This window comes from Phlebotomus papatasi, chromosome 1 (genome assembly GCF_024763615.1).
Source record: "Phlebotomus papatasi isolate M1 chromosome 1, Ppap_2.1, whole genome shotgun sequence".
NCBI lineage: Eukaryota > Metazoa > Arthropoda > Insecta > Diptera > Psychodidae > Phlebotomus > Phlebotomus papatasi.
In genome coordinates, this window is record NC_077222.1 from 28555750 (window position 1) to 28572622 (window position 16873).

A 16873-nucleotide genomic window follows, 5' to 3' on the forward strand; every position below is an offset into this window, starting at 1 on the left:
CTAAACCGCATTGGAAAATTTGTTGCGTCACATAACTGTTCTGGTATTTAATGATTTTCTGCTGGACATATGATGATTGCACTTGATTTATAAACAACAATTGCAGTTGTTGTAAATCAATAGTGAGCCTGAGATCAAATTTTGTGTAAACCACTAAGGCTTTTAAAATTACGAGAATGAGTTATCGGAAAATACTAACACTAAGTTTATGTGACTCTTGTCAGTCTCAATAGGATTTCAAATAGATTTTCTTCCTAAAATATTAGTAAACCGAGTAATGTGTTGCGATGCATCGACAAGCTTAACATCGCTCTTAATTATTCAGGAAGTTTTGCGAATTTTAAGTTTTGAATCCACCAAAAATCATGGGAAAGCTTTCAGCTTTGCTAAATTTTCGAACTTATGCCTTTAACGCTATATAGTTTATCATTTTTTTCCACTGTACTATATTTTATGTCTACTGGTTCACAATCAATTTGAACTGATTTATAGATCAGCTAAAAATACGTATAGAGAAATATGCTCTCGAGATTTATTTAACCTTTGACATTGAAAAATCGGTATTAGGAATAATTCAATAGCATTTTCGAATATGGACCACATATCTGCCTAAACAATCTCTAGCACATATCCAAATATTAATAAAATCACACGACGCGATATGTTAATTTATTGGAAATTTTCTATTCTTTGCCTTGTATTTCCGAGAAAGGAGTTTCATTTTGTGGAAAAGTCAGTTCTCCCTGTGGAATTTACCATTTTCTGGTTGGTTAAAGTTATCCCAATACTCTAAAAATCAGGGGCCTCTCGACATTTCATTTTTCCATACGTTTTTGCATAAAGGCACTGAAGAGTATTGGCAAGTTTTTTCCTAAAGAGAATTGACTTATCAGTCTGATATATTTCGAAATTGTGCATTAAAAGCTATCTAAAAATACATATTTCATAATGCTCGCCGAAATAATACAAGAACTACGAGGAAATTTCTTAAAGTCGTGGTGCAATATCTGTAAAGTTTTTACAAGGAAAAATGAAAAATATCTTCACTTTTTATTAGGCTCGATGGGCCCCTGCTGAAAATATAGTTTGAGGTTTCTTATATTTTATAGTCTATGCAGATATTCAACTTAAGTTTCTCAGATACTTTTGTGTATTTTAAATTAAATTTTCCTTATTTTCAAGTAAACTTCTGTAACAAATATTTAGTTAAGCTCAAATGATTATTGTTAAAGTTTCTTGTTTCGCATTTCATGTTTCTCCTTTTTTAATGTTTCATGTTTCACGTCTCATAAATTTACAGTACATTCTCACAAATTCGTTTCTTTTAAGATCGTGTAACTTTCTAATTCGGGCAGCACACAGTAAAAGCAAGATGAAATTGGCAAGTTGAATTCTATTAGTTGAACTGAACTAGTTGAAATTTCGAATAACAACCACTGATAACAACAACACTGAGTGAGAGAAATCCGAAAAAATTAAAATAACATTTCGGAAATGTTCATTTTACCCTGCAGTATTGATCCGAAATCGGTGTAAATATTACCCTTTTTAGATGTATTGGGGGTTAACAAATACCCTTTTTCATGCTAATTTTAAACTTAAAAAGGTGTAAAATTAACATTAAAAATTGTTGATGTATTTTTACATCTAAAAAGTGTTAAAGTTACGAGGAAAAAAAGTTAATCGCACCCCCATTTTTTCTCAGTGAAGTTTCAATTGAAAAGGGAATCAATTAAATTGCAGAATTAGTAAAATTCAACCCTCGATAATAGCACAAATGCAATAAAAAGTAGTAATAATATAATAGTACTAGAATGAAACAACAAAATAGCGTAAAATTTATTCAATTCACTGGTTGAATATTTCAACAATTATCGTGTGTAATAGATTCAATTTGATTATCGTAGTAATTTTTCAACCGATTATCGCAGCAAAAAGTTCAACATTCAACTACTTCGTTTGAACTCATTCTTCTTCTTTTTATATTTTGTGTAATTTCAGTGGAACTTTTAGAGAAAAATTCAACCAACTTTGCTTTTTAATTATGAAAATTCAACTTGTTTGCTTTTCAGCTTTGCTTGCTATGATAATCGTTTGAAATTTACTACAATTATCAATGCTCTCCTATTAGACACGATAATCGTAGTACAGTAGAGTCTCTCAAATCTGAATCTCTCAAATTCGAACGACGTTTAGATACAAAATGTCAATTGCGGGGTTATGTTAAAAACTTCGTATTCTAAATGAATGAAAATCATGTTTATGTGCTTCTTCCTGAATGTTTACACTAACGTTCAAAACATTCGACTTATTGGGCGTGGGTTTGTTTTTCAAGAGGATAATGATCCCAAGCATTCCTCAAAGCTTTGTAAAGGTTTCTTTCTTAAGAAAGAGAAACGCAGGGTCCTAAACTACATGCATTAGCCACCCCAATCACCCGATCGTAGCCTCATTGCAATTCTCTGTAATTTTCTCGACCAGATGGTTCGAGAGAAGGCGCCGACATCAGTTCCAATCTTGGTGGAAGCACTTCAGGAGACTTGGGCAGAGTTTCCTTCTGACATTTTGGAGAAATTGATCAACAGGATGCCTCGAATATGTGAGGCGCTTATCAAAATTAAAGAAGAATTCTTCGAGGAGAACTGAATTTGATGATTTTATTCATGTTTTTTTAAATAAAATAATGAAGTAAAAGAAATGAAATTGCAACAATAATAAGAATTAATTTGAAAAATAATAAAAAATATATGAAAAAGTAGAATTTGCGCTGGAAATTTTAATATTTAAAGAAAAAAAACCTTTCAGAACAGATCACACCGGGAACCGACCACAATCCGTACCAAAAATATTCCCTCGGCATTATTTTTAGTTTTTCTGACTCTTAATAATATTTACTAATAGTATTTAGCTTATATAAAATGATTATTAAAAGATTAGATCAGTTTTAGAATGTGAGGCTACTTTTACATTTTTGTCCAAAAAGCTAATTTTTGACTGATCCTCAAATTATAAATTTTGTAGCTCATGTATTTTCTCACATCTTGTTTAAAACTGTTCTTAGGTTTATATATGAAAAATGAAACTATTTCAGACAATATAACTGGATATTACAGCGTTTTCCTGGTGCAAACGGTCCAAACCAGGTGTATTTAAACTTACGAAGGGTGTATTTAATGTTTTGAACGTTAGTGTACGTCTGAAAACTGCAAGAACTCGAAAGCTTATTGCATCATTTTCTAAGCGATGAATCTCAAAAGGATTGAAAGAGATTGAAGAATTTCTACTGTTATAACCTGGGCTCTAAACTTTCCAGTGGAAATGAAGGAAATAGCATATACAAAACAGAAAATCATCAATTTATCGAAAGGTATCATTTTCTCCGAGAAAAGGGCGCGCACATCCAAACATAGCGTAATTGCAAATCAGCGCATATTAATCTTTCTAAATTCATCTAGTGACAAACCGAGATCTCTCTAATGATAGGTCTCATTAGCCCCTACTCCAACCCACTGTACCCCGATCCTTATTATATCCAAATGTACCGGACTCTATCTTTAACAACTCTAGGGTAAGTGCTCATAATTTTGTCCAGTTTCTTATTTTGGACACTTTGAAGATAACATTGGACACTAAAAATAAATTGATTAAAATGATGGATTTTTATTCCAATATTTGATGAAAAATGAATTCTATCTAAATATTTGTTCTTTTTGGAAGATTTTGACACTAAATACGTTAAATTTTGAATATGATTTGAGTTGAAATTGCTTTGTTGAAAATTCAGTGTGAGCAATTGCTTACGAGAAATATGACAGAACTTCGTGGCTTACTTCAGTCTTATTTAGTTTTGGTGAAGTACTAACAAAGTTTGTTCGCTGTTTTTGAGTGCTATTATTGAATATTCATTGAATATTGTGTTGATTCACGTTACTGATGATTTGTACATTTGACCTGAAGTGAGATTTGCCTTGTGAATTAGATTTTTCGTGTGAAAAATGGGAAATTTTTTAAGACATTCACCAGTGAGGTGATGATTCTTATTTTGGACAGGTGTTTTTCTCACGAAATTTTAGCTTTTGTGATGACTAGGTTGGACAAATGCCTGGAGAAACAAAGGAGCATCATCTCTACGAAAGAGATGTAGCGAGAAATGCCTTGAAAGGCTCCCGGAAAGGTCAGGGAATGAGCGAATCCGCACGTATTTGGAGTATCGAAGTCAACTCACTTTAATGAATGATATGGAAAGTTTCTGGGCTTCTGTGACATTCTACGTTTCCCTTACATGAACAGGAAGAGGACTTGGTAAGATTGGTTCATGAAATGAAGAACATTGGCATCCTGTTGAGGCGGATTAGCTGTCCATATTTACAGCCAAGTTGTCCAAAATAAAAGTCAAATTCACCTCTGCATATCAATTCATTTTTAAACGTATTAAAACTAATTTTAGTAAAAATGAGATGATAAATAGCTTGCCAAGTTTCTAAACAATCCTTCTGAAAAGAGAGTAACAAAAAAAGTCAATTAGTATTGAAAATATCGCACTTCAAACTTGGGATATCGATGCTTATATGCAGACTGTCCAAAATTATAAGCACTTCCCCTAATGCTTATTAACCAATTTCAATGAACTTTCATTTCTTTTTTTGGCCTTCCTCACTCAAGACTATTTAAAATAGAAAATGACCAGTGATAAGCCCAGATAAGCTTATGGTAGCTGAGATTTTTCACATGCGTCCTGAAAACTCATGCAATTCTAAGTAATTGCAATTCGGAATGCGTGAAAACTCGATTTTGAATTGAATTTTGAGGGTAAAAAATCGCGTTGAGTAAACTGTTCTTGTTGGTCGAAATGGATTAAATTGGTTCGACGCGATTCTTTACCCCCAAAATACAACTCACAATAAAATTTTCACGCATTTCGAGTTGCAAGCGCCTCTCCATGTACATGTAAATTTCACAACAATAAATTAAGTTAAAAGTTTGATTAGAAACAGTGTGAATTGGATAACATTCGCTCGCAAATGCACGAATTTACGAGAGTTTACTGTAAGTTTCATGATTCATGTTTCATTTTCTGTGTTTCATATTTCACGTTTCATGTTTCATTTTCTGTGTTTCGTATTTCACGTTTCATATTTCATTCATGTTTCTTATTCATTTTACGCATTTTACGTACAGTGAGTGTCAATAGTTTGTTGCCTAATGGATGTTTGAGAAATCAAGTGAAAAAAATGATAGAAAAAAATACTTTTCCAAATTTTTCTTTTTGCAGATGAGTTCCTTGTAATCCGTAGATATTATTTATAGTTTTCAAAAAAAATAATTAATTTTATTTCATATCAAAAATAATTGTTTTCCAAAAGTTGGTCATTTTTGAAAAATCAAAAGTTTGTTGCCTCATTAAAAAAACTAATTCAAAATGGTGAAAACGTGCAACCAACTTTATGTAAACCGGTTACATTTTGAGCTTATGTCATTTGATAGGCAAATGGTGGATTTGTACATTTTTAAGGCTGTCAATGTTAAATATATAGGTGTAAGAGTGATGATAAATAACAAGAAATAATCAGTTTTTTGATAATTCATAATTTAGGTTATAATGGCAAATTACAAAAAGTTGAAAGGTTGGATATTGTCCAGAGATACTGCTGGAAGGAATCGGCGTCGCTTAATTGCCAAATTTTATGGAAATTCATGAAAAGTTATACATAAAATGGTCAAATATTATAGTTATGAGGCACGAGTACATCTGAAAAACGCTACTGGTAGACCCAGGGTTTCGACTCAGAAAGCCGATAACCGCATTCTAGGTATCTCTGATAGTAACCCCATGATGTTTTCTTCAAAAATTCAGAGTCGGCTGGTTACAGCAGGCATACAGGCTTCAAAACCAACCGCATTTTAATGAAAGTGGTAAGAATAATTACTTGGTTTGCAGGTTTCCATTGGTAAACAAAACCAATCTGGTTAAAAGGTTGTAAATTCACTTGGAGCACGCTAAAAACGTAAAAATACAACCTCTTACGCAGTTTGGTTTTGCTTACCAATGGAATCTTGCGAGCCAAGTACCTATTCTTATATTTTCTTTCATTTTGAGTTTGATTTTCGAAGCATTTGAAGCCTGTATGCCCTCTGTAACCAGCCGACTTTAAATTTTTTAAGCAAAGATCATGGGGTTACTATCAGAGATACCTAGAATGCGGTTATCGACTTTCTGAGTCGAAACCCTGGGTCTACCAGTAGCGTTTTTCAGATGTACTCGTGCCTCATAACTATAATATTTGACCATTTTATGTATAACTTTTCATGAATTTCCATAAAATTTGGCAATTAAGCGACGCCGATTCCTTCCAGCAGTATCTCTGGACAATATCCAACCTTTCAACTTTTTGTAATTTGCCATTATAACCTAAATTATGAATTATCAAAAAACTGATTATTTCTTGTTATTTATCATCACTCTTACACCTATATATTTACCATTGACAGCCTTAAAAATGTACAAATCCACCATTTGCCTATCAAATGACATAAGCTCAAAATGTAATCGGTTTACATAAAGTTGGTTGCACGTTTTCACCATTTTGAATTAGTTTTTTTAATGAGGCAACAAACTTTTGATTTTTCAAAAATGACCAACTTTTGGAAAACAATTATTTTTGATATGAAATAAAATTAATTATTTTTTTTGAAAACTATAAATAATATCTACGGATTACAAGGAACTCATCTGCAAAAAGAAAAATTTGGAAAAGTATTTTTTTCTATCATTTTTTTCACTTGATTTCTCAAACATCCATTAGGCAACAAACTATTGACACTCACTGTATATCTAATGTTTCGTGTTACATCTTTTGTATTTTACATTGAGAATTGTCCTATTCATCTTTTAGCTGAGATTATTTACGATCTCAGCTCCCCTAGTCCGGGATGAATCGCAAACTTTTCATTAAAATGTGTCAACGTTCATAGACCACGATATAATACCCGCTAGAAATCAATTTTACTGCCCGTCCGACCATACAGCCGTTTCTCTCAAGTGCAAACGCTTCTAAATCAAACATCAAGTGATATCGACAAGCGGTTTTTGCATGTTTTGCATATTGATAGGCTGATACAAGTTGATGAACTCAAATTCACTCTCCATTCCCCTTCAGCTCTTTTAGGATATCTCGAAATGTCGTTTTCCCAATAACTTAGCCCCAGCCCCTACGGCATGGATCTAGTTCAAATTTTAGACTGTCCCAATGCCTCCTATCTGCCGTACAAAAATAGAATTTAAATTGAGCACAATTCCTATTTTAATTGGCAGAATTGGGACATCTACTGTGACAATGAAAGCTCGTGTGGAAAGCTACAAATCTTCGAAACATTTAATCTTAATGTGATCCATCATTATGGGTACAAAAAAAACAAAAAAAAATCGATTTTCTAAAATTCGATGTCGAATATTTCCAATTCTCGAAAGGAATCCACCAGCTGGGCATGAAAGTCTCGGCAACACATTTTCGTTGTTCTCCACAAAGCGCTGAAGTTTGTCTCACTTTGACATTTTTTTAAGTAATTGGATGTTCTACAACTCCTGAACCCTTTAAGGACGATTGGAACACCGGTGTCCCATAAAGAAAATAATTTTTCCTGGCTACCTCAAGTTATTTCTTTCTTATGTTTGTACGTATTTGCAAAGTAGAAGGTTGAAGGAATATAGAATAGTTTTTGCAAGTCTCTAGCTACTTGCTATTACCGCTTTTAATAAAATATTGCTCTTATTTTTAATTTTTTGCAGCCCTTTTTTTGACTTTTTACTACTCTTTTTTTTATTTTTTACTGATCATTTCGATTTTTTGCTGACCAAATTTGACTTTTTACTGCTCGTTTATTCAATGCCAAATTTCACTCGATTAAATTTCACTAAATTGAATCAGCGTCATAATGGTTCCGGTACACCTTTTAGATCAGGAAAATTTAATGAAATCGAATTTCGAATCTCTTTCTTTCTCACCCGTTTTGCATATGTCTATCTTATTTTTTCGCACTCTTCTTCTTCTTTTAAACCTCACAACGAATTGAATTTAGCTCAATCTAATTTTGAGTACGAAAGAGTAGGGTAGACATATACAAAACTTGTGAGAAAGAAAAGTATGTGAATTTTGATTTCATGAAAATTTCCTGATCTAAAAGGTTACGGGAGTCATAAAGGAGCCTTTTGCGACACATTTTTTAGATCAGGAAAATTTCATAAAGAGAAAATTCACATTCCTTTCTTTCTCAAAAGCCTTGCAAATGGTCTGACCTATTTTTTCGCACTCTTCTTCTTTTGAACATCCCACCTAATTAAATTTAGTTCAGTCCAATTTTGAGTCTGAGAGAATGCGATAGACTTATGCAAATATTTTGAAAAAGGGACGCGAATTTTGATTTTATGAAATTCTACTGATCTAAAAGCTGTGCCGGAGGCATAAAGTTCTAAATTTGATTTAATTATTAGTGTTCAAATTTGATTTTTCTTTTGGTTCCGGCACATTTTTTAGATCGGCAAAATTTCATTAATCAAAATTCACATCCCTTTCTTTCGTAAACGTTAAAATTTGATTAAACTCAAATTTAGTTTGTTGTAATGTTCAAAAGAAAAAGAAAAAAAAATGTGAAATATATAAATTTTGGTTTAATCAAATTTTCCTAATCTAAATTGTTTACGAAAGCTATTCAGTGACCTAATATAATTTTTATTGCTCATTTGTACAGTGTAAAAGTTAATTAAATTTTATTATGAGTCCGGCACAAAGCCTTTTAGATCAGGAAAATTTCATAAAGTCAAAATTCACATCTCTTTCTTTTCAAAGACTTTGCATAAGTCTATCTTACTCTTTCGCACTCTTCTTCTTCTTCTTTTAAGCATCACACTAAATTGAATTCAGATCAGTTCAATTTTGAGAGCGAAAATTTGGGATAGACTTATGCAAATCTTCTGAGATGGAAAGGGATGTGAATTTTGATTTCATGAAATCATGCCGAACTAAAAGGTGTGCCGAAGGCATAAAAATCTATTTTCCAAATAAGTCGCCTTGCTTTCACGAATTTCATTAACCCGGGAATGTTTCAGCATTTGAAAACGATTAATTTTCTCTCTATGATGATTGAAATAGATTAATTTCAACCAAAACTATGAGAACAAAAGTAGTGAAAATTATTTTGTTTAGATTTCGGGCGTTAGGGCAAATTGGGTGAAAAACAATCAAAATAATAAACATTTTCATAAATGCTTGGATTCAATCAATCATAAAGATCGCCCGTGGAAGCCCAAATTTAAAATAATTGTAATTGTTTTTTTAACCCATTTTTTTAAATTTTTAAGTGTTCCAATAAATATTTAATTAAAAAATCTTTCGATTTTTGTTTCGAAATACCCAAAATGCAATTTGAATAAATTATTAATTACCTCTGACTTCAAAGCTTATCTCTGAAGCATGCAAAGAATCATCTTATCAGGTTATCATTGAGATAAAAGTCTCCAAAAATAGCAACAACAAAAAAATGAGCAAACTCACCTTTGAGGGCGGCATCCATTCCTTTCACTTTTCCCACCATTTCAGCCAATTGCGTTGCATACGATGTCTTCTCCTTCAGCAATTTCTCATCGCTCTCTCGCGACAGTACCCGTCGGATTTCCTGCTCCTTCAGCTTCAGCGTCTCATTCAGGCTATCCACATGAGCTTGAGCCTGCTGCTTCAGTGCCTCCCGGATCTTCCTTTCGCCAGCAGCACGAATCTCAAAGAGCTCCTTCTGCTTTGCCATCGCCATCTCCTGGCGTTCCTTGCCCAGACGATAATCCAGTTCAGCTGCGAGAATCTCTTCCCTGTCATGCGACTGCAGACTATTGAGGACTCTCTTGAGACGCTCCTCGCCCTCCACATGAAGCTTCTGCAGCTCCTTCTGGTACGCCAGGACATGCGAATAGGCATAGAGAAGAAATAGATCCAGTTGATCTTTCGGCAGATCCAATTGCTTCTCCGTTATATTGACGCCCGGGAAGAGACTTTCCATTTCACTGACAAAATGATTCCGAGCATCTTCAACCTGAAATTGACCATTTCACTTCATTTCTCCAACTTCCCCAGGAAATCCTGCAGCATCTTTACCTTCTTCCAATATTTCTCACTCATATTCGATAACTCCCGCGCCTTGAATAATTCCGTTTTGGCTGCATTCAACTTATTCCTGGCACGATCTTGAGTCTCTCGAACTTTAGCATAAACTTCCGTCGAAGCCTGAGACACATTATCCTTCAATGCCTTTTCCAATTTTTCTGCAAAGACAAAATTGGCGATAAGCATAATTCCCTGCGCATTGGAAGATTTCTGCAGTGTCAAAAGGACTGTGAATTTGCATGAAGCATATGCATCATGCTTAATACCCAAATAGCAAGTTATAATTCTGACCGAATAATGACTTTCCATTTTGGAGAAGGATAATGGTAAAAAGACGGTTTTTGGCGTTAAATAAAAAAATATTCAAAATTAAATTTAAAAAAAAACATTTGCTTTTAATTTTTTTTATTACTCTATCATTGAGTAATAAAAATAACACAAAATGACGCATTTTTCCCATAAGAAAAATGCACTACAGAAATTAAAAATTCTATGGACATTTGACATGTTTCTCTGCCACTTTAACACGAAATCAACGTACGCAGCCTAATAAAAAAAATCTTTATAATTATTCACCTTATACATACTTTTCTAATTTCGAAATAAATTTCAACATTTTTTTTTACTTAACTCTGTCACTTCCTTTCGGACCCTGGGTACCCATTGGCTCCGTTCAGTAATAACCTTTCGAAGAGACAAAGCCACTCCAAAGCCAAGCCAAACCTATTCGAAAATCTACCGCAAGCCTAAAGTGCAAGTTCACGTACTCGCCGCTTTATCGCTGATTGTTCTGGCATGTCGAATTTCGATATTCTTGACACTTCAATCGTCAACACTGTCAACAAGAGTGTGCAAACTTTTGCTGCAAAATGTGAATTTTTGTCTAGTTTTGTGTAATTTCAGGATGGCAGAACGTTTGAATTGCAATTTTATTAAGATAAATGTCATTTTCATGAACTTTCTCAGTTTTGTGTAAGTGGTCGGTTTAAACGTTCGAACTTCCAACGGATTTTTAGGTAAGTTCTCTCTGATATACCTTCGAATCGGTAAAGGAAAAACCTCAGCCGGAGAGAGCTCTCAAATCGGGAAGGTTATTACTGAAAGAGAGGATTAGGGCGTTTCAACAAGGAAAAATTTTTTTTGGCACTATTCTCAGGGTTCTGTATTTGATGAGACAAGAAAGTTTTTCTTCGACGACCATATGATCAGACGCCGTTTAGAGGTGGCTGAATGACCCTCCCTGTAGAACATTTTTCTGATTTTACACTACAGAGAGGGTCGTTCAGCCACCTCTAAACGGCATCTGATCATATGGTCGCCGAAGAAAAATTTTCTTGTCTCATCAAATACAGTACTGTGAGAATAGTGCCAAAAAAATGCTTTCCTTCTTGAAACACCCTAGTACCCATGGGAAAAAATTATTTTTTGTGGTATTTAAAGTCGATAAAATTCTATTCTTGTGGATTTTTACAAACTATGGGGATGTTCAAATCTTGGATATTTTTTACAAAAACCTAATTACAGTGCCCGCTCTCTAATCGGGATCGCCGTAATCCGGACGAGTTATCGACGGTTGCATTTAATATCATTTTGAGGTCATGTTTAATGACTTAGCTATCACATTACAAAATTGCAATATTAATTTTCACTTTTATGCTGATGACCTCCAAATATACTGCTTTGGTGATCTAACTTCCCCTGATGCTTGCTTTGCTAAGGCTAATGCTGCATTGGTACTTATTTCCACTTGGGCAAGTAATAATACTCTCCTCCTCAACCCGACGAAGTCTCAAGCATTGCTGATTGCGAGTGGAAGATTACGTCCCAATTCCCATCCTCTTTGGCTCAATGGTGAGGCCATTCCCTACGTCCACAAAGCTAGAAATCTTGGAATCATTTTCAATGATTCATTGGCTTGAGACGACCACGTTTCCTATATAAGTAAAAGAATTAACTTTTCCTTATTTACTCTTCGAAGACATCAGTTCTTCACTCCTCAGGGCATTCGACTGCTTCTTGTTCGTGCCCTTCTCGTTCCTCTCTTCTCCTACGGTGCTGAACTATTTTTCTCTTGTGACGCTGCATCAATGCGTCGCCTCGTAATCACTTTTAATAATTGTATACGCTATATATTTAATCTTCGTCCTTATGATCATGTATCTCCTTATTATACTCAAGTTCTTGGAACCACTTTGCCTCTTTTCCTACAATCACGTGCTGTGGACTTTCTTTGCCGTCTTCTTAAAAGTCGTCAGCCTGGTTATCTGACGGAGTTCCTAGTGCCGGGTCCTTCTGTTAGGTCTTCGTGCCTCGCCGTGCCGAGATCGGGGAGCCGCATTCTTCACAATTCCCTCTTTGTTGAGGGAGTTATTCTCTGGAATGAACTTCCTAGAGAAGAGAAACGGCGGCTTATCCAAACCTTTTTGGCGCCGTAGTCTTGCTTTCTTATTTTGATTTTTTTTTTCTCGTTTTCTGGTCAGGAAGATTTTTTTTTCTCTTTAATGATGCAGATGGCTTATACAACCTGAGAAGGAGTTTTCCACCGTTTTACTCTGGAGTAGGTTGGTCACCAACACTCAGACGCCGGTGGGCGCAATAGAATACTTCCTGACCACATTCATTTATTTATTTATTTGTTTTATTTATATGTATCTCTGGAATTTTTTTTTGTGTATTAAGCTTTCAAGAGTGCAAGCTCAAAAGCAATATATTGAATAAATCTAAATCTAAATCTAAATGTTTGCATGTGCGTTCAACAATGAAAATGAATTATCTTGTGAAGTTTTTGTTTAATAAATGAAGTATAATAGCATAGAATTTTCTAATTATGTCTTTTTAAACGTCTTGAAAACTTTTATTCTATTTCTGCAAAAAAAAACTTGTATTATATTTTCGAGACGTTGAACAAATTCAAAAATATCCATCCGGATTACGAAGCGGACATCTGTCATTTTGTCACCAAATCATCCGGATTACAAAGCGGGCATTGTATATCGAAATTTTGACAGTATAAGTTTTCTTTTTGGGAAATATAATTTTTTTATGACTTTTTTTTAAGTTTCCGCATTAGCGAGTGTTTCAAATAATTGATTTGCTGTTCACGTAGGATAACATTTACATTGTCGACCAACGCGGAATTTTAGACAAACCAATTTCAAAGTTCAGACTTTGATAATCTAATAAGAATTTAGTAATAATACAATTTTGAAGTATATTTCAAAAATTACTTATTTGATTTTTTTTAAGAAATTACCCTAGGCCTTTACCAAATAGGAACACTTTTCGTCAAAAAATGCTTTTTTGACATAATTTTGACGTATCCACCTACAGCAGTGCAAACGATTTCCTTCAAAAAGACAATTTTTCACGAAAATTCAATTAATTTGTTTTTTAAAATTTCTTAATTTTGAATTCTTGTCGTTCTCTATTTTTACATTCCTCTTTTTTCTGAATTTTTGTTTTTATCACAATTGTAAAAGGGATGACCCTATTCTTGTGATTAAATAAAATAATAATAATAATAATAATAAAATTACTCCCAATGTGTAGAGGCCTTTATACTTAATTTTTTGTGCAATATTCGAAATGTTACCCTATTCGTTGTCAATTTTGGAAATTTCCAACAAGCTTTCCCTCTGGAAATTTACTTATCAAAAATAAATAAACGGAGTAAATATGTGGTAAAAATCTATACTAAATGACGTTTACAGAGTCCACTTCTTTTCCATTTCGCCTTTTCTAAATCAACAAAGATTTTCCTTTCTAAAAACAGGTGATTTGAAAAGTATTTTTTGTTAAAATATACGAAAAAAATAGTTTGACAAATTTGTAGAGTAATAAATTTCATCCAAAAATGCTACCTGGGATTGTTTTCATTTCAGCATTTTAAAAACCGGTTCGGAAAACCTATTTCCCTTCGAAATAGAGGAAAATGATCTGTGACTAAGTTGCACCGCAGTAAATTTCCTATAATAATTTACTAATTAGATGTCTAACAGGTTTTTGGAACTTGTAAAATAAAAATCCATTTTCCCGAGATTTTTCGAGGTTACAAAAATTTGCGTGCAGCATATGCTTCATGGGTAAGTAAATTACAAGTAAAGCTAAGTAGGCCGCGATAAAAATAAATTAAAGTGAAAATTGCAAAAAATCTGTCATGAATTGATAAAGAAAGGACATTGAGCTGGATTTAGGAGAAGTTCCTACTCACCAAGCTTTGCAGTTGCCTCTTGAGCCGCTTCTTCAGCCTGACGCACGGCAAAGTTCCTCTGGCTCGTCCTGTTCTTCAGAGTACTCCAAGAAGTCGTGTCCGTGTGATCCACAATACTGTCAACGACCCTCCGCACCTCCTCATTGTACCTCCGGAAGGTCTCTGCGGCCTTGCGGTACTCTCCAGCAGCCGCCTCTGCGACTGTCTCCACAGCCTTCTCCAGCTCAGAAACTGTTTTTGGCACCTCAAAAGGCTCAGCCTTCGGAGCTGCAGCTCGAGTCGGGGAACTTGGGCGGGATGGGGATGAGGTCTTGGGCGGGGGTGTTGGATCAGGTACTGGAATCGAAGTACTGGTGGGTGCTGAAGTGTCACTTTTGGGTTTCTGCCTGATCAGAGGAGGCGGCACAATATTCTCCTTCTTGTGCTCCTCCTCTTTTCCACCAAAAAGCCCAAAAATCGCAGACTTTGTGTCCTCAAACCTTCCAGTGATCCCCTTGTCATCGTCCAGGAGGGAATTTATTGTGGATTCGAGCGCAGGGAAGGTGGACACAAGGGTTTTCCTGAAGCTCTCATCGTACTTGGCATAAGCCAGTACACCTCCAGATACAGCAAATGGGGACAAAATGACAATGAACTTGCCAAATCCGGCTTCCCGGGGAGCACCGGAACTGCTGCTCAAGAGTCGCTTCGAGTGGAGGATTCTTGTGTCGTTTGTTTGGATCTGAAATAAAAGCAAATGATTGCCAAGGTAAGTGCCATTATGTAATGCTGCTTAGAATACACAAAAACAAAATTAGCATTTATCGTCTCCGCACAAACACCTTCGCATCCCAGAAACTTGCTCTTGACGTCACCATCACAAGATTTTAGGAATTTCTGGGGAAGATGTGATCATTGTTCTGCAGCAAAATTTATTTGTGTGAAAAAGTCTTCGTGCAAGAGATGACATAACTTTCTAGTGGCACGTTTATTTTGGTGCTCGTTGCCGTGGACAGAGGACAAGTGTACTGACCTTGGTGAGCAGGGAGGTTCTCCTAAGTGCAAGACGATACATTTTGGGACACTCGAAGGTGTGTCTCACCGGCTTTGGTGGAAAAAATCGAATTATTGAAAAACCACAACACCTGACAGACTATTCGTCCACCATTTATCCTGTCACATTGATTTTGCTCAGTTCGCCGCATTCGCCTGCCCTTTTGCTCGACTTTTCTAATCAAAAGACACAGTTATTGCTTTCAATTTACCCTTAAATTTTTCAGTGCCAAAAAAATTTAGGGATTTATTGCGAAAGATTGCACCTATAAAACCGTCTACACACTAGGAACAATTTAAAATATAAATCGTCAGCTCCAAAGAAGACAATTGTAAGCCTAAAAATGTAAACTTTTCAGGAGAGAGATTTTAAAATTTGACAGGCAATGTAAAATTTATTTTTATTAATTTCACTGCAATTAGTATACTTTCAGCTTTTGAAACTATTAGGTGAGATTCTTAATAATCTCACCTACTATAATCCTAACAAAAATTTCATGTCGTCCGATCGAGCTCAAATTTGGAGCTTAATAGCTCCTAAACTAAAAGAGATATCGACTTGAGGTTTTCGGCAAACGTTACATATCGTATGAAAATTGCAACTTGGTGTATTGACCCCCCACCCCCACCCCTCCTTCCGCCATTTTGAATACCCCCTTTCTTTCTTTTCTCAATAGCTTCGCCCCTATGGTATCGATCGGACTCAGATTTTAGTATGTTATAGCTGGGCTTTAGAGCTTTCGATAAATACTATACTTAATGTTTCCTGACCCCCCTGACCCGAGCTATAAGGGTCCAAAAAAAATTTCCTAGAAGTGTCATAACTTCGGTTATAATTGTCAGAATTTAAAAAGTGATGACATTCTGGAAAGCTCTTATGAAATGCCACTTCTCCTTCTAACATCGCAAGCTCATAAAACCACCGCTAGGGGTACAATTTTTAACTCTTTCCGGACCGCAGCATATGCTGCAAGCCAATTTCATCATTTTTTAATAAAAGATATCTAAGCTTAGGTATTAATTGAGGTCCTACAAAAAAATATCTTACATTTGGACATCCTTATAGTTTGTAATCATCCACAAGAATCGGATTTTTATCGATTCTGAATAATTAAAAAACATTTTTTTTCACTGAATATTCATATGCTGCTTTGGGTACTCAGAGTCCCAAAAGAGAAGAGAGAGTTAAAAAGAATATTTTTCATTTTGTTAAGTTAAATAACTCAAAACTTCCTTTGTGCATCGGGCTAAAATTTTAGTATGTTGTAGCCGTTGATTATACCTGTCAAACAAAAATACTTAAGTCGATCCATAACCCTTGACCCGAACTTATAAGGGGTTGAAGTTTGAATATTGACCGGCCTCTATCTTCGGTTCTAATTAACATTTTGAGCTAAATTTTGGGTTTTTGGTTTCGTCTCGATGGGCACTTTCAGGTGAAAGTTCAAAAAATCACCACAGGTGGCGCTACGATAGCATAAAA

General features: G+C 34.9%; 1 protein-coding gene across 2 annotated transcripts in view; it reads right to left on the bottom strand.

Moving 5' to 3' along the window:
• LOC129799555 (MICOS complex subunit Mic60) overlaps nucleotides 1–15560 on the bottom strand; it is a 29452-nt gene extending 13892 nt beyond the window's left edge. Inside the window, exons 1-5 of one of the 2 annotated variants that reach the window (XM_055843571.1) lie at nucleotides 15371–15531; nucleotides 14359–15079; nucleotides 10140–10306; nucleotides 9549–10077; nucleotides 9440–9460 (exon numbers count right to left, since the gene is read on the bottom strand). In XM_055843571.1, the coding sequence (XP_055699546.1) occupies nucleotides 9440–9460; nucleotides 9549–10077; nucleotides 10140–10306; nucleotides 14359–15079; nucleotides 15371–15412 (1480 nt within the window). In that variant the 5' untranslated portion in view covers nucleotides 15413–15531. Of the gene's footprint in view, nucleotides 1–9439; nucleotides 9461–9548; nucleotides 10078–10139; nucleotides 10307–14358; nucleotides 15080–15370 lie in introns of both variants that reach the window. The other variant, XM_055843572.1, reaches the window with a different exon arrangement.
• Nucleotides 15561–16873: the final 1313 nt, after the last annotated feature.